Source organism: Gymnogyps californianus, chromosome Z, assembly GCF_018139145.2.
Source record: "Gymnogyps californianus isolate 813 chromosome Z, ASM1813914v2, whole genome shotgun sequence".
Lineage (NCBI taxonomy): Eukaryota > Metazoa > Chordata > Aves > Accipitriformes > Cathartidae > Gymnogyps > Gymnogyps californianus.
Window position 1 is genome coordinate 72,781,229 of NC_059500.1, and position 22,464 is coordinate 72,803,692.

Below are 22,464 nucleotides of genomic sequence, written 5' to 3' on the forward strand. Positions count from 1 at the left end.
ATAATCGTAACAACAGTGATAAACAAATCCCATTTTCAAATGTAAATGCCGAAGTTACACCTGCAAAATATGGGGGAAGCAATGTTTGTGTCACGCACTTGATGCAGGGTGGCTTTCATTCTGATTTGGTGCATCTGGTCATTACTGACATATTAAATATTAATAATGGAGCTCTAAATATGTATGTTTATGCAAAGTTGGTGCAGCTACAGAGGAGTAGCTGTTTGAATGCATATTTATGGACAAGCATATTTTATCTCTGTGGAATCCGGATACATTAAAAGAAAATTACTGCAAATTAAGTGTTAAATCCAAAGACAGGTTCCTGGTTGATTGCTTATCTGAGAGCACTGAATTCTCTGGGTCGGAGAGTCCTTTTTATTCGCCCCAATAATGTGTTTGCGCATTTGCTAGATACCAGCTGGCTGAATGCTAAGGGAAAATAGGCAAGCATTAACCTAGGTGTATATTGTTTTCCCTACTCCAATCCACGCTAGTATTGGAGCTGTCATTTAAATATGCTAAAAATATGCATGTCTTTTTCTGAAATACTCTTTGAATTCATCAGGTGGATACGTTTTGGACTAAAAAGACTTGTTTTGACTTTCAAGCTCAAATACAAAATAGGTTCCTTGTTGTGCTTTAAGTTTAGCAAAGAGTTAGAAATAGTGACTTCTCTGGGTAGGTTGACTCACGGTTGCTATAACTGTCCTTGTTTTGGGAGCTTCAGGTCTTTCATGACACTTCCAAGCAAATATTTCTTCATTTTTCATGTACTTATTTTTTTGACCCTATTTTTCTCATAAGAATGAGATTATTTCTCCCTGTGGGATAAGCCACCCTTTCCTGCCTTTCTGTGGTTAGCTCCAAGGTGTTAGGAAGCAGTTGGGAGCGTGCAGTCTAGTGGTCACGAATGACCTCAAACAGCTGCTGTTTTGGGTGTCTTCCACCCACTTTTTGAGTGATCACCTCTGTTAGGGGTTGCACTTCGTACAATTTGTGCAGTAGCATTTGCTTTATTATCTCTATGCAGAGCTGGGACTTGAAAAGTATTTCCACAGAGTTGCCGTGTTGGTGGCTGGGAACCAAGTGTTTGCCCTTGGTTTTTCATCTGTAGGTAGATCTGCAGGGGGTGGTTTTCTGCTATGGGGTGGCAGCGCTTCTCAAGGAAGGTGGGCTAACGTGGGAATTGCTGTGCTTTGCAGCCATATTTCTCCCAACCCACCCCGCAGAGCCATGGGGAGAACGGCTGTGTCTGTGCAGGGGAGTGCCAGGAGCCTCCTGCTTTCTGTAGGTTGCTTTGCAGTTGATAATTGCACAGTAAACAGTTGAGTTATTTTGTGTTGCACGGCAGAGCTAGGATGCTTCCTTTCTAGAAATCAGTAATGTCTTATCCAATTACTAGAAGCTCATAACTGTGGTAGTCTACTTTATATTCACAGAGTAAAACAAAAAAGCTGGTTGTTGTATTGGGTTGTAAACACAGTGTTAGTGCCTGCCCTGGCAGCATCCCTCAGCTGGAGAGCACTGCCCTAGGCGCTAATAATAACCGTGGATTAGATCAGATCTGGATCAGATCACTGAAGAACAACAGTTTTCCACTTTCCTTGTCACCTGGTCAGTGACTTTTCTCTTTATTCTGTAAAATACATGTACAGCAGTGACAAGAGGAGAAATATGGAGAGGGAATGGATCAAGGAAGTGATTTGGCTGGGAAATAACTCAGCAGAAGGGGGAGAGGTTCGTTCTGCTGTGCTCATCCGTTCCCTGATCAGCTTTGCAAAACGGTCCCGCAGCCAGTCGGGGCAACGCAGGGGCAAGAGCTAACAGATGGAGCTCTGGGGAATGTATTGATCTAGATTTATTTAAATACAACGTGGTACATGTCTCCAGAATAATTAAAAATGTACATGTGCATGGCAACCCCCCCCGCGCCAGCCCCCTTCCAGCTACATTCCTGACATTACAGCACTGACCTTATGTCATGTTCTTAAGCTTTTCTTTTTCCTGAGGAAGTGCAGGATCTGTGACAGCAGAGAAAACTACAGTTAATCCTGGATATAGATCTCAGGGGTGGGAATCTACTGTCTGTTAATTTAAAAGCAATGTGTGACAGTTTTTAGAATGGGAATAGGATAACATAAAGTCATTGACCCAGTGTTTTAAAAAAAAAGTAATCTCAAAATAGCATTTTTGCTATTTCACCTTAAGGTGCCTGCTGCTGCTTTTTGGGCTGATAAGTGTGTTGATATTAGAGTGAAAGTAAATGAGGAAATGCAAGCAGAGGGTAAGATGGCAGTGCAATTCATCAGAAGCTTTTAGGTTTTCATCTTTCCTTTGTCTTGCATGTTATTGACAGTCTTTCTCACACAGGTGATAATAGAGTAAAGTGCCAGCTGCGTGTCTTCTTCCTTTTCTGTAGGGCCTTGGATTCAGCATTGTGGGAGGTCAGGATTCTGCTCGCGGACGCATGGGGATTTTCGTGAAGACTATATTCCCAAATGGAGCAGCGGCTGCTGATGGAAGGCTTAAAGAAGGTATGGTAGAGAGAATCCAACTGCATATAAAGGACCACAGTGGGATATTATTTCAGTCCAGCAGAAAAATTCAAGTACAGCTTTATTTAGGCACCTGGCCATCAGCAGGAGGCTGTGGAGGATGTAACACACCCTATTTGTCCATCCTGGGGAAGATCATTCATAGCAGTTAACTTGATGATATTGCATATTGAGAAGGGGAAACTACAGCATGATGTTTCTTTTTTTTTTTTTTTTTTTCCCCTTCCTCTTCAGTGAACTTTATTTGCCCAAGCCATAAGCTGCAATTCTTTAGTTGGAGCGGGTCATTGATAGCAGCGAAACCTATCTATCCAGCCAACATCTGGTTTAAAGATGCTGGTCCAAGAAGGGGTTATACAGAGGGACATGCTTGGGAGAGGCTGTTTTGGGTCCTTGTGCTCTCTGAGCCTCTTGGTATGATTTTGACATGAATCAACAAGTAAGAGTCATAACCAGAAAAAGAAAAGAGAAAGGATGGGATTGGCAGTAAGATCACCCAGCTGGTTAGAGAAACAGATATATCCTGATTTTATTACTGCTTTTCCAGTCTTGATCTCTGAGCTGGACGTATGGCCTGCTCTGTGGGTGTTTGCACCCTGGTCCAAACGCTGTGCCGGACAGACAGACTCTTACGCACTGTTGAAAAGACAAAGTGACCATGAGTTTAGAGCGGTGGTTTACAACTCTTCTGCAGGGCTTGTGTTACTTCTCTTCCACAGAAAGCTGCCTCTGTGTTACTTCTCTCAAGCTGCTCCTGTGTTACTTCTCTACTTCTCATATCATCATTCCCCTCTTTACATCTCATCACACTTGTATTTGAGGCTGCTTTTGGTGCCAATGCTCACACTGGCTGCCAGAGGGAAGCTCACGTCCCTGCAGCATAGGTTGTGCACTCGCCATGGGAAGCCAATAAGTAGCAGCTGTCCCATAAACCCAGCAAGCCTTTGCAGGCTATTCAGAGCTTGCATACTCCTTTTTTTTTTTTTTTTTTTTTTTTTTTTACTAGGGCTAGGAAAGGAGAGGAGGGTAGACTTGGCTGATGACATCACCCCATCTGATTTTGCACAGATGCAAGTAAAATTGCAGAAAGTGGATCTGGATCATGCTGATCCTCCTTTTAATAAAATGAAGGTAGATCAACACAGCTGGGTGTAAATAGTAAGACTCAGAGCCTGGAAGCAGGTAGAAATGTGATGGGACGTGTTCATTGGGGTGAGAAGGGCATTTGCTGTCACAGTGTGTGGGCTACACGCTTCTCCGTCCTCAGGCATTTAGTAAGAGGACACGTTTGCTTTCTGCATGTGGATGCAAGGTTAGTTTTCTCTGAACAGGCTTTTGGAGCGATGTGCTGTAGTGTTTCACTTAGATTCTCATTTCTCCTGTTGATGCTCACAAAAGAAAGGGAGTTTTATAGTCCCTTTGGACTTCATGTTATGAGCATCTATTTTCAGACTTCAGTTACAATCCATAGTGTTTTCAGCTTATTTGTTAGTATGAGAATGCCAAGTTAAGGATCTGTGCTGAAGAACAGTCTTTACTATGCTAATTCATCACTATTAACTTGTAAAGGCATTAGGACAAGTGAAAATAAACTGAGAACAGTAAAAGACTTTTTACTGAGCAGTTAACTGGAATCCTCATAGTAGCAGGTCGCCTTACGTACAGGAGAGGTTTTTTACATCTCTATAGTCTGTATATTGCTGACTTCATGTTTTTGTGTCTAATTACCAGGGGATGAAATCCTAGAAGTTAATGGAGAGTCCCTACAAGGACTGACCCATCAGGAGGCGATTCAAAGGTTTAAGGTAACATGGATGTAGTACGGGAGAGATTCATGCTCCTCTTCGTTCAGTGCCATTTCGTACCCTTGGCTTTATATTGTTTTGCTGCCACAAATTACTGTATGCAGGTTTACTGGCAAGTGGTGATGTATCGTGTCACCTTATTGGGGTTCTCTGATGTCTCTCCAGCAACTCAAGAAAGGTGTGGTGACCCTGACGGTGCGCACGCGGCTGCGCAGCCCGAGCCTGACGCCCTGCGTGACTCCCACCTTGCTGAGCCGCTCCAGCTCCCCCAGCTCCAGTGCTAGTGGTGGCATGTCGGTCCCTGGCCCCGATGAGGTGGACGGTTCGTCCTCCAGCCGCAAAGGACCCGGCCCAAAGGACAGGATCGTCATGGATGTGACGCTCAATAAAGGTGAAGGTCCATTGAAATGGGCTTGGAGAATGAACCCCTGCTTCTTAGGGGAGTTTCTGGGAATAGGCTAGAGACTCTAATATCCAGGGCACCTACCTGTGTCCATCTGATCTTGAACCACAGGATAAGGGAGAAAAACACCCTCTAATGCAGAAACTTCTGAAGAGTTCCCCCTTCCACATTTTGCTGCTCCAGAGTCAGCAGACTCTTATGGGTAGCAGTCAGTGTCCATGCTGCTGAAAGAAGGAGGCTGTGAGATAGTGGGCAAAATGTGAATCAGCCTCTAGGCAGCCCAGATGGCCATGCCATTCTCGTAAAGGGCAGCTCTGGGGAAGGCAAAGCCACGCAGAGTGCTCAAAATTACCCAGATGAGCTGTTTGAACTCCTGCCTGAGGGTTGCTCTCATTATCAATAATTGCACAAGATAAACTTAGAACATATGCTCTATGTGGTGGGACAAATATGCCTATTTTAAAGGCTTAAGATATGCTGATTTTAAAGGTTGGATTAAAAATTTGGAGAGAGAAGGTAAGATGTCCAGCAATTCCTACTTTAGGAATGCTGTTACCTGAAGGAAAGCAAAGGTGAAAGTGGACAGAGGTAATCGTTGAACCAGATAACACTTCACCTTTCTTTGTGCCGCTTTGCTGAGGAATGACATGCAGATATTTAACGAAAGAGAGCAGTACAGTTGGCAGCATCTTCTGTGCTCACATTTTCTGCAATAATTTTAAGCGACATCCTTATTGGATTGCTGCCCCCGCTCCTTTGTGCCTTGGACCAAATCAGACCTTGTGCGACATTTCCAGGCGGTTCCCACGGCACACAGAAAATTTGCTGGGAGTGATGGATCTCAGAAAACAGTCAGGATCAGATATTTTCAATCCTGATTTCCACTGTTGGTCTTGGCTTCCTGACTGACTGCACCTAAGGCCAGCCCTGAAACAATACATGAGTCTTGGTCTCAAATGGGATGTGGGAACACAAACACTTGTGTGTCCTGTGTGATTACAATCTGCTACTTTTCTTTGTACTTTTTGTTTTTCACAGAGCCAGGGGTTGGGCTCGGGATTGGTGCCTGTTGTCTCACGCTGGAAAACAGTTCTCCAGGGATATACATTCACAGCCTGGCCCCAGGATCAGTGGCTAAAATGGATGGCAGATTAAGGTTAGTTAAAGCAGAAACATGCTGGAGTGGTTTTACAATAAAATTGATTGAGACTTTGTTTTCACCAATTGGTTGATGTAGCAGGGAGGGGCTTTATACTTAAAGAGTTCACCAAAAAGAAAACATTTAAATAAAGACATTCCTAAGTGGTATTAAATACCCAGGAAACATTATTCTGTGTGCTGGAAGCAGCGCAATCATTAAGGTTTGGGGTGGTTTTTTTATCCTCTATACAGAAAGCTGAGCCTAATAGCACCCTTCAAGAAAGGGGAGCAGCAAGAAGTGCAGCCTCATGTCTTTTTATCAGAGCTTCAGCCAGAAACCCCAGATTGGGAGGAAATTTGCAGAGCTCTGCTAAAAGCTCAGTCACCTGAAACTCTCTTAAAAAGAGCTGGGGGAGATGTTCTTGCAGCTGACTGTGCCCATGGCTGCAGCAGTGCTTTTCTGCCCTTACTGTCTGTCTGGCAGGATTGCTGCAGGCTGACCTGCCCATCTCATTTACTCTGTCATGGAGTTTGGATGTCTTTAAGGAACCACAAGAGAGAGAAGCAGTCATTCCTAGGGTCCCCTTGTGCTTTACATTGGATTAAGTGACAGAAAGTTATTTGCTGTTCCTCTCCTGGAGGCTTCATTTTTAAAAACCATTGGAGGAGATCTTCCACCTTTCTGCTTTGCTGCGTAAATGCTGGTGGGCACTGGGAGCATCGCTTGGGAGGGGAGGCTGCACTGAAGACCTGCTGGGACTGCATGATCCGCACTGAACGTGTGGTGTGAGCACTGGTGCAGAGAGGCTGAGCAAATGCCTTGCTTTCACATGGATAGGGAGTGCCTTCTGTTTCCTTGCTCACCAGGAAAACTGTGATAGAGCAATTTGACTTTTTGGATTAAGGGAAGAAGATAATTTTATGGTCGCATCCCTGGCAAAACCCTTGAAAGTTCCTACCATATAGAAATGTCTGTAGGAGGCAGTATTTAATGCTAACTGGCTTTCTTGTAAGCCTCTTTGGAAAAGATTGCAGTGCTGGTTGTGTCTGTATGTAACAGCTGTATCGTTTATTAGGTTTAAGTGATTGATTATATCCAGGCATGCTTCCCAGATTTCTAGCTTGCTTCTTTGAGACATTGCTTCTGTTGTCCCGTCAGCGGTTTATGGCTCCATAAGCCAAAACTTACAGGATGGTTTTGATTTTTGGAAAACTTCGTTAATCAAATACTGGCTTTGCTATACCAAGAGAGGTCTGAATCCAGCTTCTCTGTATCTGAGCTCCCCCTCCCAATCATGCGCCTGTGTAAGTGACTCCATTTGTGTAGTTTCTAATAGCTGTGTAAATCTAAAAGATGGGCAGAGCAGCAGCATGATTACACAGCCGATAGGTCACCCTTTGCTTTCCTGAGCCTGTACCAGAAGTACAGGTTACTGAAGGCTGCCACGTGCGCTTGCCATTTTGCCTTTGACTTGTGGACTCACAGTGCAAACTCATGTCCATTGTCACAAGTAGCCCAACATAAATCAGCAGTAGTAGATTGTTTGAGAGTGTCTATTTAAAGCAAATGCTTTAGTACTTATGGAGGACGCTCTAATGATATCCCTAGCTGATGATCTTTTCTTCTGAATAGTTCCAGATGTCTGAGCACCATGAACAAGAGTTAAGAAACTGGGAAAACAAAACTAAGCAATCTGTGCTTTCCTTTCAGAAGAGGATTTTTTTTTTTCCTTTTTTTATTTTTAATGGGTTCTACATGTTAATTTGAAGCAAATACAGGCTTATTGCGCTCAGTTTTTTCCTGGAGTCATTTCATAAACTCATATCTAAATCATGAATTTCTTATCAGTGTTTGTGTTAAGTAATTCAATATGATGGGAAGGAACAGCCCATCTGAATCTAATTTTTCCTCTTCTGTGCTCAACAAGTATCTGAATGCAGAACTGGAATTACAGTTTGCTTTCACCCTAGTCCAAATGCAGCCAATTTTCTCTGTTGATTTAATAGGGTTTGTAGCACTGACGGTAAGCGCAGAAGGGAACTCTGGACCTCCCTCCCGAAGTCAATGGGACTTAAAGCATTCACGTCACTGGGAGCAAGAGCAAGACTGGCTTCTTTGCAAGTCAGATCTTTTCCAGACACTTGTATCTTTGAAAAACCTTGGCCATCAATTGAAAGCACAAATGTTTCTGTAAAAGGCGGTTGTGATTAACTGGCTCTATGTCTGACTGCAGTCGGGGTGACCAGATCCTGGAGGCAGATTCGGTGAGTCTGCGTCATGCGGCATTAAGTGAAGCCTACGCCATCCTGAGCGAATGTGGTCCAGGTCCAGTCAGCCTAATCATTAGTCGGCATCCTAACCCAAAGGTGAGAAGAAAATACATTAGTGTATCTGGGTTGTTTTCATATGGTGCTGTAATTTGAGTCTTGCTGTCGGGAAAGCAGCAAATGAAGAATATTGGATTTTTCTCTCTGTGGCATGTGTTGTGCAAGAAGTCAGGATTGTAATGATGCCTTCCAGTTTTGTAAGTTGTAGCAATGCTGGACTGTCCCTGCTGTTTTTCGCTTAGTCACCCACTGATCAAATGTAGTTTTCCTGAAACTACTTGAGTGAAGTGTTCCCATCTTTCTCGGTACTTGGACAAAGTGGCAATGCAAATATGGCACAAATCCTCTTCCTCCTATAAGTTATTTTGCAGTTAGTTTGTCTTTGAGTAGGATATAATTTAGGACAGGAATATATGTATCAACAGATTGAACTGATGAACTATAATAAAGTAGTAGGAATACTGTTTTTAAAAAAGTAAACTGTCCAAAGGTCAAAGTTTTCCTTCAGGAATTAAAACGTGAGAATCTGGAATGTACTGCTACTGTGAAATCTGTGCAAGGGCAATTTGGAAATAAGGCTGTGTTTACAAAGTGAGTATTTTCAAGCAATTTTTAAAAATTGATGATAGAAGATAAAAGCCTTTTAACCAAGCTATAGGGAATAAGAACTTCTTTTATTTCAATATTTCAAAGAATTTCATGAGTGTACAAAACCTTCCTGTTTAAACAGGAATGAAGCTGTGAAAATATTTGCATTAGTGGGTCCAGAGAGCTCTGACTTTTGAACTCGTAACTACAAATGGAGGCCTTAATAAATCCATATCTAGGAGAACTCAGATTTCTTATTTTATAATTAATTGCGTATTTTCTGCTAAATCAAATATACAAACAATAGACAAATAGGGGTCTACTGCCCAGAGTTTATTATTGTTGCTGGGAGGCCTTGTGCTGCTAAAAAGAAAGAGGCTGTGGTTCTGTTAGTTAAAGGTAAGCATGGAGGGGGTAAGAATTGGGCTTATAGCCTAAGATAACAGTATTTCTAGGGAGTCTGTATGCTGTGCTGAACCAGCACAACAGTTCAATTTGATTGCATTATAAAGGTATATAGACTTGTTGGAGAGTCTGTAAGTAGCATGAAATAAAAACTCCATGGAGAAGAGCCTGCCCCCTCTCTTCCATCCTTCATCTGCTGTGGTGGTGGCTTGAAAGCCAATGAGTGACGTAACCAGGTATCTGCTGAGAAGATGAACTGAGTTAAGCTAATTACTTGCTGTTACTCGGTAACAGAGGGAAACTATTAAGTGGCTCCTATTACAGTTTTCCATAAATGATATTTAAAATGACAACAAATCCTTTGCCAAGAAATGCTAAGAAAAGCTAAAAGTTGAGGTGGAGAGACCCTAAAGCATTTTTTCCTCCCAGGCAGTATTGAATCCACAACCCCTTATAGCTGGATCTCTGAAGGAGTGCCCATATGGAGACCCATATTTATCGTTACGCCACTGTCACCCTTTTTCTGACAGCACTGGGGGATCTACAGAAGTGTGTGGGGGGGGTTGTTTTATTTTATTATTTTATTTTATTTTATTAGCTCTTAATAATATCCCAGCCTGCAGATTGTAGTTAGGAATTAGCTTGTCCCTCTCCAGTTTGATCTGCCTGTGGCATAGAGGATGCTAAAAATCAAAATTGGCAGAGCTTGCAGAAGTGTGGATTTTTGGTTAGCTTTAAACAAATACTGCAGTCTGCTCAGCACCTAGTTTTACTCTTGGGACATCTTGTACCCGAAGGTTTGTGTAAAGGTCCTGGAGCATACTTTCAGGGCTTGGTCCATGTCCTGTAGGAACTCCCTGTGCCCCAGGAGCCCGGAGGCTTTTGGTTTGCTGTAAGGTCATGCCACAGGCTGAAAACAGAGATGTATTTCTACAAAGGCTCATGTTGTTTTGGACATTTTTATACTTAATGTCTCATTTTATGACACAAAAGGTCCACAGTACATTTTGTTGCTGAGTATGTTCACTTCAGTGTTTTCATGTACTTCCAAGAGAAATACCACAAAATTTTCTTTCTTCTTGTTATTCTGAGCGAATGTGGCATTTAAACTATGTTTAAACTGCTGCGTTTGCTTAGGAATCTTTCAAATCTTCATGGTTCAGAAAGATTCAAGTTTCTAGTCTCTATTTATGCTGAATTTTAATTCATGTAAAGCAATGTGCATAGAAATTATTTTTGACAGAATTAACTTGCTTTCTGTTTTTAAATATATATATTCCTGCAGACTAGTTGTAATCCATAAAATTATATGGAGTTTTCCAGTAATAAGAATTAAGTGCATGGCAGTAATTCAGGACAAAATTAGAAAATATGGTAAACCAGTATTTATTCTTAAACCAGAGGAACATTAATTACCAATTACTGATTTAGGTTTTCTTTTTAAAAGCAAGGAGAAATGAAAATTAAAAAGGCAGCTAATCTCTCAGGAAGTCTGGTATTCTTCCGGTAGGTTAAGTGTAGAGTATCTTCTGCTGCTGATGTATGCTTGTACAAAGCAATCTTTGTCTATTTTAAAGTAGTATTTTCTTGATAAATCAATGTACAGCACTTAATTGAGTTAAAATTGTGCTGTAATGGCTTCATTTGATTTCTTTAAGTCTGGTGCTGTTTTATTTGTTTGCGTAATGTGGCACTTGGACGTGGTCTTCATGAAGTCGGCGGACTTCTGCCTCCTGGTTTCTACAGGAGAGTGGCATGGAGGGAGTCTGAAGCAGGGGACCGGGACTTAGGAGCTCTCAACTAGGTCGTCTTTACTGCATCTTTTAAAATAATAGCATATCTGAAATGAATCATGTATTTGTAGTGATAAGTGGTCAGACTTTCTTCTTCATTTCTTCTACCCAGTTTGAGCTCTGTCTTCCACTTGACTTTAGGTTTCTGAGCAGGAGATGGATGAAGCAATCGCACGTACTACCCACCGAGAGAGCAAGGATGCCAGCTCCTCTCATGTCACAGGTAGCAGCATATTCTCTCCTAATATGTGTCGTTTTCCAGATGCAGGAAGGTTTAAGGGCATGCTCTTGGGTTCCCCAACATCAATATTTTGAGGGCCCTGAAAACAGCAGAACAGTTGAGGGAGTGTAATCACTCTGTCCACTGCAGAAATTTTAGCAAAATCATCCAGTTCAGATGGATCAACTCTATAGCTCATGTTACTTGCTTTGTTTCACTAGGCTGCCATGATCTGAAAGTAGGATTGTTGAGAGGTGGTTGCTCTATCCTCTCTTCAAGATGAATGGGAAGCATCATGTCCCGGTAGGGAAAGGACAGGAGGAATCAACTCCATCTGTGTACACTTACCCATATAGATGGCAAAAAAAAAAAAAAAAAAAGAGAGAGAAAGTATTGTTGTGTCCATTTTAAAATTGTATACTGGATATTGTATACTGGACTATATGTTTTAACTCCATTTTAATCTTTGGGGTCATGTCAAAATGTGTGCTCTGGCATTTGTCTGATGTTTGTAAACTCCAGACTTAGGACTTCCTAAAGTCTCACAGGTGAAAGCAAACTCTTGGCCATGGCAGGGTGACTAGCAAGGTGATTTTTAGAGAGAAATGTTAGATTTGTAATTATCCTCTTTATATCTGTGTCAGCTAAGACCTTTTTTGAAGTAGAACTTGCCAGTGGCTGCTGATTTGTCTTTCGAGGTTGCACCTGGTCAGCAGCATGCTCCAGTGGGTGAGGAAGACCATCTCCTGCTCATCTCTTGTTCATAGCTCTGTCCTAGGCCTGGCTGGCATAATGTGTCTCTCTGATAATGTTTCACCTGATCTGAGGGAGAGCTTGTGAAATGTTAAATAAATCTCACTTTAGAAAAGTAATTCAGATAATAAGTAAGTGGGATTAAATGCAGCCCCCCGCTCAGAAGATGAATGAGGAGCTTGTTTGGATATATGGACCACAACTTCAATTTTTGGCATCTAACTAAGCTGTGTTTAACAGGAGCTGTACAGAAAAGTCCATCTCCTAGTGTGAAGGCCAAACAAGGAGAGACCTCATCTCCCCTCAGCTGGACTATGAAACGCTTCCTGGAGCCAACAAGCCGGGTAAAAGGATTAGGTGCAATAAAAACAGCGTCTGCTTCAAATTCAGCTTTTACTGAAGCACTTACTTGGTCAAGATGTTTAAAACCAAACCTGCATGCTCCTTCCCTGTCACATGGGCTCCATGAAAGGGTTTGTTTCTTGCATCACACGTTTAAATCGTGACAGCAGCAAGCTCTTGTTCGTCTGTGTGGCTGTAGCCTTTGGGAGTGATGTGCAGAGCATGAGAGAGAAAGCTGCGTGCTCCCACCTCCTACCACCTCGAAGGCACCCCTGGTCTGTGGGGCACAGAGACGAAGTTAGCAGGAGAGACCTGAGCCTGTGGGCAGAACGCTGAGCGCTTGGTCTCTCTATATAGCCATTGCAGTGGAAAAGTCTCTGGTTTTCCTGGCAAAGCCAAAGAAGCCATACAAACTGTGTCCAGAGATACAAACCCTTCCCTCCTCTCAGTGCAGAAGGTATATAAAGGGAATTACACAAGTAAATGGTTTAATCCCTTGTTTCTGCATTGAACCACACCTGCAAAGTAGTGGGATTTGGAATCTTTTTTTATTTATTATACTGGCTAAAAATGTATTGATGTGCAGCATTTCAGCCATCCAAGTTTGACAGTTTGGCTCTCAATATACTGACAAGTCCTCTGTTTTAAAAATCAGCGTTAAACTTCCTTTATTGACACGGCAATGTGAGCGGAGTTTGTGGTGCTTGCATGCAGACGGGGGCTTTAAGCATTGATGACGGCTGGTCACCAGGCTCACTTCTTTTCAGCAGGGATCTGTCAGCTCCGAGGCAGAGCTTTCCCAGTACTTCTTGCACGATGGTACAAGCCAGCTCCCGTTTTCTGATGCTGTAACTGGCTCCTGTGATGAAGAGCAGCTCCGTCAGAAGAACAGAAACAGTTTGTTGGATGATGGCTCTCTTCTTCCTGGCAACCTGAGTAAGTGACGGAAATGTGTCTGGTCATTTGGCTAATGGGGGGAGAGTCACTGAGCGCTGGTTTGCTTTACAGGAGAGCTACAGTGATTCCTGTGATCATAAGAAATGCCAAGCAGCATAGTGCAAGCCAGTGCTGATCACATGAAATTCTGGAAAATGGAAGGGGTTTACAACAATGCACATAAATGCCCGTTTCCATGGTATTTTGTCCAAATTACTGCTCTGGTTTTGTGAAAATGACTTTATTTGATTGATTTGGCCAAAACTAGATTGACAGCACTGCAGGTTATTTTTTCAAATGACTGATGATCATCTGATTGGTCACATTTAAATGAAAGTGTTCATAGCTACCTGAAATACACAATTTCAAAATGTCACGTATAGCAGTGTAGAAACAATCAAGTGTTCAATTGGACATCGGATATTTTGCATACGTGTCTTTCTCCCCATAGTAATTGACTGAAAGAATCTTACATTTCCTTACTGCTATGCACCTGATCTAAAATTCAAAGGATATTACGTTTGTTCTCCCTTTCCTATGCTGCTCAAGTAGTGTCTTTGTCTACAGCTTATTTTTCTCTGGAAATTCATTATTTAATGCTTAAAAGCATTTTTACATTTTAAAATACCCACAAAGCAAAGCAAAACAAAAAAAAACCTTTCTACCAAATAAGATGCAGTCCTTTCTAAGAAGGATGTGGAAAGGGTTCTTGGCTTTATGAGTCTTTAATTTGAAACTGATTGTCATGTGCTTGTGTCTTTGTTCAGGAAGGCATTTTTCACTCTCTGTAAGTTGATGCAGGTAATCCTGAGCATAGATGTAAGCAAAATGTGAAAGAAATTCTGTTGTTTAAAGTAAACTACACATATGAATTTGCATCCCTTTCTTCTTTGGGTCATAGTCATGATTTAGAAATAAACTGAAAATAGAACCAGATGTGCCATGAACTGATTTTGGGAATTACCCATAAATTGTAGAGCTATCTGCCATCCCTCTTGCTGTTTACTGTAGTTAGAGGGAGGACATGAAAAACCTGCTTTTTGCTTTGTGAGGAGAGGTTAAGCTTCCCCTGTAAACAGAGCCACATGTACTCTCCTGCAGTGAGATGCATTGTATTAAAAATCATCTATAAATGCAATTAAAGTATAACTTTTTTTTTTCCTAGCTGCTAGAGAACCAGGAGTGGCAAAAGCAAATGGTCTGGCTTCTCCAACTAGTGGGAGATCATCCAGCCTTCACAACAAGCACATGGAGTCTGTCCGACCCAGCATCCTCAGCGACAGTCCCAAATCTGCCCGCAGCCCCTTTCATCGACAGAGGAGGGTTGTTTTCTATGATGGTGACGTTAGTGATGATGACGAAAGTTCTCACTTGCAAAGAAGCCAGAGGGCCAAGAGCCAGGAGGACGCTGGCATTGTCGTTACAACCTCGTCTGTAGAAATCGATGATGAGAGCCAGGACAGCGAGTCACCTAGATATAGTGGCATGGAGACGTCTTCCCCTGTCTTCAGCAACTCTGTGGAGTCTGCAGACAGCACACTGGAGCAAATTGACTCTCCTTTCTTCCCCATCATAGCGTTCGATTACTCAAGTGTGCCTGAAGTTCGTCTTGGCAGCCTGAGTTTGAAGGAGCTCCGGGAAGCACAACTTGAATCTAAGAGATCGCCAAAACTTGAGCACAGAGCAGTCACGAGAGTGAAAAGCATGATGAGCACTGAATGCCGAAGCCTTCAGAGACAGAGGACGGAGGAGCATGGCTCTTACAACAAGCCTGTTGCAAGGACACTCCCTCACAGCAAGAAGTGTGAATCACCCGATGGGGCCGGGCAGGGCCAGGGTGAAATAGTCACTCTAGTTCGCAATGAGCACGAGTCATTCGGCCTGGATTTGGAAATCCAGGCCATGCCCTTAAAGGTTGTTGTCACAGGGCTGCGGCCAGGTGGAGCAGCAGAAATGGTAATTTTTTTAATTTGGGTTCCCTTGTTGTGATTTGCTTTCACTTTGCAGGGGGGATGATGATGATAATGATTATTATTAAGCAAGTGATCTGTTCAGAGTAAGTGCAAGGGAGATGTTTGTCTCTGCTGGGCAAAATGTCTTATCCCATATTGTTCTGAAGCTGCTGTTAAATGACTTGTTTCTGATTCAGAAGTGCACCCTGGCTGATTTAAATCTAAGAAAGTCAAGAGGCAGATCTGCTGAGATGGACTCATCCCCACTATTCTTTTGTTTCCTTTCTCTTTACCAGGGGCAAAGACAAAATAAGTAAATCCTGGTGGTAAAAATGTCTGTTACACGCTATTGTTTTATATGCAGGTATTCCTGTATTACACAAATCTGGTACCAGGAGGCCTTAGGTGCTGGCCAGGTTTGCCAAGCGCCATGGTAGTACCAGTAACACACTGCTCTTCTGCATCTCATACATGCACATACTAGTGTGGATACTTTATGCTGGATGTGGAATTGCTGACCTAGATGCAAAAGTGCAGAAAGAGGGAGGAGGATACTCTGGTGTACAAAGCTGGATGTAGCATTTTTAATCTAGTTAGTGGCCACTAGGGTAAGAGGGGATATGTTGTAGCAGTTTGAATTGGGCTGTGAGAGCTGGGGATTTGGATTCTGTTCCTGCCTTTTTCTCTGACTTACTGTGCAGTGTTTAGAAGCATACTTAGGCTTTTACCTTAAGAACTCAGTCCCTGTCCAATTTAGTTATTTAGGAGAGTCCCATTGGTCCAATAGGAGGTTGTGACCAGGAATATAATTCATACGTGAAAGGCAAAAACGATAGACAGTGTTCCAGTCCTGAAGAAGCTGGGGCTGATTCATCTCAGTTCATTTAAATGAAGAGGGCTATGTCCTCCATCCTGGTACTGATCTCTCAGAGAAACCAGCAGCTCTTTTGACCTTCCTGTTTGAGATTGATTATTAATTCCTCTCCCGGCAAAAGCACAGTCTGCTCTTTATTTACGTGTTGGCAAACTGACAGCAGTGGTACCTGAGCTCTGCAGTGATGTGAAATAGGGAATGTTGCTCATAAGCCATTAATTGCTTCACTGCAGTCTTTGCCCCTGTGGCAGGGCTTCTGATGTGTATTTGTAATTTCCTTGAATCTGTCATTGCATCAGGGATCAATGGGCAAGATGGCTGTAGGAGATGAGATTACCACCATCAACAGTATTCCAGTCAGTAAGATGACATATGAGGAAATCTGCTTGCTTATGCGGTGTCTTCCCACATCCGTAACCCTGGAGATCCAGAAAGCAGCATCAGGTGAGACAGTAGTTTTGATTTCGTACCACTATTCTAAGTACCAGTGAAGAAAATTCCCTTGGATCAGCTGGGTCTGATCTGCTGCTGCCCCAGCTTCCCACATAGATTCCGAGAAAGAACAGGGGGTACATTGTGTCTGTGTTGGTGAGCCAGGCAAAGCACTTCATCACCAAACCAGGCTTCAGCGTCCTCCCTAGCACCATGATGAGGGGGCAAACCTACTCCTGTGTGAAGCGTTCAAAGCTCCCACTTATAGTATGTCCCTCCTACCAGCATTGGCAGAGGTCTGAGTCATTTCATGCAGACCTGGAGCTAACTCAGCAGCGACCCTGTCCTGACAACCCATTTTACTGCTATGCCTGTTCAGTAAACATATTACCCCTTTATAATCACATCTGTCTCTCTTAAATCTGAAGTTTAAGTAATGTTTTTATGAATGGACAATAAGATAATAAAAGCCTCTTTTCTTTCTTTCTTTCCCTTTTTTGTGTCAGAATTCTCTAATGTACAGAAAGATGAAAGAGAAAACCCAAGATAACTAGAATCTTATAAAAATGTTTATTTGCATGTTTCTTACAAAAAGTTTCTAGTTTTAGTTGAAGTATTTGATACGTCCTCAGTTTCTGCTCAGGGCTGATTTATGCTGCTACAGCAATATATACATCCCCACAGGCTGTACAAATTACGTGGTGTGGAAATGAGTGTTTGAAAAAGAAAAGCATACTTTTCAAATTCAGGAAGAACATAATGTTTTGCTTCATTCTAGCTTATGATCTTCTTCATGTACCTATTAATACCTGGGAGCCTAAAGTGGTTCCAGATGCTTCAGTTCCAGTTGTTCTTTAAGGAATTCCTGGCTTGGCAGAGTCCTGTTCTTGTTCCCTTAGATTGCTGTGGCTTTTGCAAACTAATAGCATTGGGGTAGGGGCACATTGGCACTCCTTTATCAGGCAACTCTTCTGCTTTACCATTGCCCTCTCACTGCCCCACTGGCAGAGAAGAGGGTCTCTTCAGCATGTGATCCAGCATGCGGAAGCAGGGCAGTAATTCAGATCCTAACCTGGCTGCTTCAGATTGCTCTTCTGAGATGTCTTCCCCTTTGTTGACTCCAGGAGGAATCTGCGCTTCTTAACATGGGTACCTAAGTTAGGTGAATAATCCCTCAGGTTTGTGCAAGGATTAGAGAGATGTGCTGGCACGTTTGAATGAGCAGGACAGGATGCTGACTCTGTGACTCTGACCCCTCCTTCTCCATGCACTTTCTGGGCCTCACCTGTTAGTAACTGGCCTCTGGAAGGCAGCTTGAATGGGGATGCGTGTCCCAGAAGCAGTGTAGAAAGGTGCAAGCAGGTGCTTAGGATGAAGTGCCGAAAATGGAAGAGCTGGAGAAATGGGTGAACAGGAATCATGTCGGACTGTAGCAGTGACAGGGAGCTCAGTGTGTTGCCCAAGAGTGGGTTAAACATGTATTGGAAGCAAGGAAAGGTCTGTGCCAGAAGTCCCGTAAAGCCCATATGCTTAATGCGTGTATAACATCACCCATGCGTGTCACATTAAACACCTGCAGAAGTGCCAAGAGGATCAGAGTCAAGTTATTTATGCACAGCTCGTCACTGTGTTATCTGTTCACCTTTGTTTGCTATGCCAGGGCTTTGTGTACTCTCTGCAATCTTTTGGAGACATCTTCGATCAAACAAGTAATGAGAAGCAGTACTGCTCAGCCTGACTTACTGCACACTGACACTTTGGTAGTTGGCTGCTTGACTGCTGAAATTTCAAAGATGAGAATTAAACAGATCATGACTACTCACCTTGGATAAGTGGATTGCTCCCTCCTGTGTGCTACTCAAATACACAGGGTTATGATTAATTTGAGTTGTTGGAAACATCATTACAGAAGAGGAGGAGTGCAGAGCAAAAGGAAAACATGTAGTCTGACTACGTGGGTGTCTATTTTTGTAATAAAACCTGGTGTTTTGTGTATCACTTCCTCTATCTGACAGGATTTTGCTTCTTTCTTTTATTTATTTTTATCATGATGCAGCTGTCAGCAGATTTACAAACCTCATCCTGTCTCCAGGGGTAGACAGCCAAAATCAGGCCGATGTCAACAGCATCCTCGCAACTGAGGAAGAACCGAGTGCTGGGAAGCGAGAAGGAGCAGTTTTGCAAAATGCTGGTGGCGGCTGTCCGGTGGAGAGAACAACACTGCCACCTGATGCCACGAGCAAAGACGTGCAAAGAGGTACGGTGAAAGGCAGCCGTGCCGACGACTGCGCTGCCATCCCCGTCACGGATATCGACGACTTGCTCAGCCAAATGGGTGCTCCCGAGAGCAGGGCTTCGCGCACCCCGTCGCGAGCGGAAAGCCCCCTCCGAGATGAGTACACCACGATGTGCTGCTGTGGGACTGACGAAGGCTGTCCCGGATCTGAGCCACGGTCAGCCAAGGAGGAGCTGCTGGAAAAAACTGTGAATTGTGGAGCTAATGCACAGGGGGTTTTGGGGCTGTCTGTGTTGGACTCCATTAACACAGGCAAGCTTTTTACTGTGAATAAAAACTCTTTGAATAACTATTCTAGGAATTTTAGCAGTTTAAATGAGGATGAGTTGCCTGCAGCAAACTCTCTGGAAGGTAAGAGAAGCGACCCATTTCCAAAGTCTATGTATGGGGCTGCAGAGGATTCTTACTCGGACACAGAGTCTGTGACGGAAACCTTTGATAGTGCTAATGAGGTGTTGCTTGAGCCGTGCGCTGGTGCTAACACCCCTGCAGTCTGTACTGTAATGGAGTCGGATGAGGAGCAAATTGAGATTTGTTGCATGAACGATGAGCCACTGAAGCCTGCACAGGAGCAGCATCTCACATCTGCAACAAGCTCATCCTCTCTGTCCCTGCTGCACCCTTATGGCGGCAAAGTTTTGCAAACTGAGGGCTGTGCAATGTGTGTGTCACTGGAGACAAGCATCAACAAACTAGGCTTGGAAGATCACGGTAGTCCCACTCCATGTCCCTCACAGTGTTCAAATGTGTCCACTGCATCCTTGTGTTCTCCTTCCTCATTTTTTCTGCCAGAAAAAGACATCCTAAAGAATTCAGTTAGTATCCCTGAAGTTTACTCTTTCTGTAACAATGGTGCCTTAAGTACAGAAGAACAGATGGGTTTGGGGAACAGTGACGGACATATGAAATGCTGTGAATCCATTGAAAAGGAAGGGTCTCTGCACTGCAAAAAGACAAGCTTTTGCTCTGCTAGAAATGTCAGTGGCTTGGAGAACAACTTGCTTGAGAAAGAAGGCTATCATGATGAGCAGAGACCCAAATCTGAAAGCAAAACAGTGGTTGATGACTGTAATCACGCTGTTAGTTATTGCTTAGTGAAGAAAGAAACCAACAGTTTGTCCAACTTGTCCAAAACAGACAGCAGTCATGTGAATGCATCGTCATCAAGAGCAGTATCACTCAGGTCTCCCTTTCCCACTAGATCTAAAGATCCAAAGGCTAATACAACTCATGACTTGCCAGGGAAAAATGAGAAAATGAACTCTGTGACTTCAGGAAGGACTTCAAATGGAAAAGTCCAAAGCTCAGGCACAAATCACTGCAAAGGAGCTGCAGTACCGCACAGCCCATCCTCACAGAAAAAGTCCTGTCAGGAGTCTAAGGGAATGGCCCAAAAAAGTATAATGGACACCCTTTTAAATAACCAAAAGGCCAAAGCAGGACCAAAGCTAAAAGGATTCAACATCAAAAGCAAAGCAAAGGCAAATTCAGATTCTTCTGGCATTAATCCTACCAAAGTCAATGGGACTGATCAGAAAAGGGCTTCTGTTTCTCCACAGCTGTCCCCCAAACTCCTGGGGAAGAAAACACCATTGTCCCGTAATTCGCCTACAAACCCAGATCCTGGCAAGAGCATTTCAGCAGCCTCAAGGACTCTGAAGTCAGAGCTAGAAAATAAACCATCTCTGGTCATTTCTGAAGATTCACTTCTGCCTCTCCTGAATGGCACCAGCAGCCCAACAGTGAGCGGTGAAATGAAATGTGGCTGTGGGGAGCTAACAGACCTGCAGCAGGCATGGGGAAAGCCAAAAGAAAAGCAAGTTTTCATGCAGCCTGCCGTGTGTCAGGGTAAGGGTGCTAAGGTGGATGATTTCAGAGCCAGAGACAGTCAGTCCAAAGTCACTTCATCTCCTCAGGGGATACCAAAAGTTGAATATGTGAGAGGGAGGACTGAGAACCCTGGAACAGGCCTGAATGCAATCAAGAGCATCTATAGTGCAGATGACCTTAGGCAATTAGACCTGCAAAACGTAGGACCATCTGCTGGAGGCTCTTCTTCGTTGAGGTCCCCCTCGGTTCAGCAGGAGCAGCTGGAAGGGCAGGAGATCCAGCGTACATTCATTGAGGTGAAGCTTTCCTCCTCATCATCCTCTTCCTCCTCCTCCTCTGCCTCTTCCTCACCAGCATCTTTTTTGCAGCTGCCATTGCTGGAGAAAACAGAAGAGGCGAACACAGAAGTGCCTCAGCTGACTGAGCAGATGGGGACCGTGCAGTATTTCTCGAAAGCGGATGCGGCTGGAGACAGAAATCTCTATGGCTTGTCGAAACCTGTGACAAGGACTTACTCGATGCCGGCCCAGTTGTCAGGTCACTTCAGGGAGGACTGCCATGTTGCAGAGGTTCATCCTGTGCAAGGCCCCCAGGGCCACGCTGCAGAGGAGAAAAACCCCCAGGCAGCGACGAGTGTGTTAAAGATGGTCCATCTGAATCTGCCGAATGGCCAGAGCGGGAAGGAGCAGGTGTACACCTCCAAAAGTGCCCAGAGGGTCCATGACATGTCCCCCTCAGCCAGTGACATTAGCTGCCATGCCACCAATAAGCTGAGGAGCTTCAGGAGGAATTACTACTACTATGAGCTGAACTGGCCACATGAACCTACCTCATCTTTCTCTGTCAAACAGAGGATCAAATCCTTTGAAAACCTGGCAAATTTTGACCGGCCCATCGTGAAGGCCATCGATATACACTCGGCTGCGAGGTCACCCCTCGCCAGGAGGTCGTGTGGTGGCATGGCCGCTGCAGCCAGCCCCGCTGAGACGCCGCGGGCCTTGCGGCGCAGCTTGAGCTCCTACGGTGGCAGCCCGAGCTCGGCCAACGCCATGGCCAAGTCTCCCGCCAGCGCAGAGCCCATGCATGTGGCAGAGGGCGACAAGGGGGAAGGAAAGCCTCAGAGGAGCGAGGAGGGTGGCGCTGGGGCAGACGCGGCCGCCTTTCCCCCCTCGGCCTCGCAGGCACGCCGCAGCCGGGGCCTGGGGCGGCCGCCACTGTCCCGCTCCAGGCTGCGGGAGCTGAGGGCCCTCAGCATGCCTGACCTGGACAAGCTTTGTGGAGAGGGCTTCTCAGGGCCACCGCAGCCCGCCTGCTTCAAGACGGAACTGGAAATCACACCCCGTAGAGCCCTCATCGTGCCTGCCCGGAGTGACGCAGCCCTGCCAGCCCGCTGCGGCCCCGCTGAGGCAGGTGGGATAGGAATGGGTGCCAGCAGCCCTCGGGACAGCGGCTCGGGGACACCGGGGTCTGCTTCGGATGATGACGTGCCCCATGGCAGCTCTCTGGATGGGGAGTGCTCAGAAAACAGCTGGTCCATCAGGTTGGTGTCAGCTTTGCTACCGCTGGTTCGTTTTCATCCCCCCAAGCCTCTCCTGAGGCGAAGCTTCCCCATTGCCCCCGGTCTGCCCCAAAGCGCGTTTCAGCTTTGGCACCAGCCCCCATTCCCCTCACGATTCGGGGTGCCGTTCTTCATGCTCTTGATCACTTGGAGCTGCCATGCTGCTGTCTGGTGGTGGCTGCGCTTCAGTACAGGGTGAAACACTTCATCCTGGCAGGGCCAGGCTCCTTTTCTATGTCCCCTCTAGCTGA

General features: G+C 44.5%; 1 protein-coding gene across 1 annotated transcript in view; it reads left to right on the forward strand.

The window, feature by feature from the left end:
* The window catches only part of PDZD2 (PDZ domain containing 2), a 137,889-nt gene that overhangs the window by 104,806 nt on the left and 10,619 nt on the right, over positions 1-22,464 (forward strand). Inside the window, exons 9-19 of the mRNA XM_050913369.1 lie at positions 2,423-2,537; positions 4,290-4,363; positions 4,529-4,754; positions 5,805-5,922; positions 8,141-8,273; positions 11,162-11,243; positions 12,234-12,337; positions 13,103-13,271; positions 14,437-15,227; positions 16,397-16,541; positions 18,586-22,195. Coding sequence (XP_050769326.1) covers positions 2,423-2,537; positions 4,290-4,363; positions 4,529-4,754; positions 5,805-5,922; positions 8,141-8,273; positions 11,162-11,243; positions 12,234-12,337; positions 13,103-13,271; positions 14,437-15,227; positions 16,397-16,541; positions 18,586-22,195 — 5,567 coding nt within the window. The remainder of the gene's footprint in view (positions 1-2,422; positions 2,538-4,289; positions 4,364-4,528; positions 4,755-5,804; positions 5,923-8,140; positions 8,274-11,161; positions 11,244-12,233; positions 12,338-13,102; positions 13,272-14,436; positions 15,228-16,396; positions 16,542-18,585; positions 22,196-22,464) is intronic.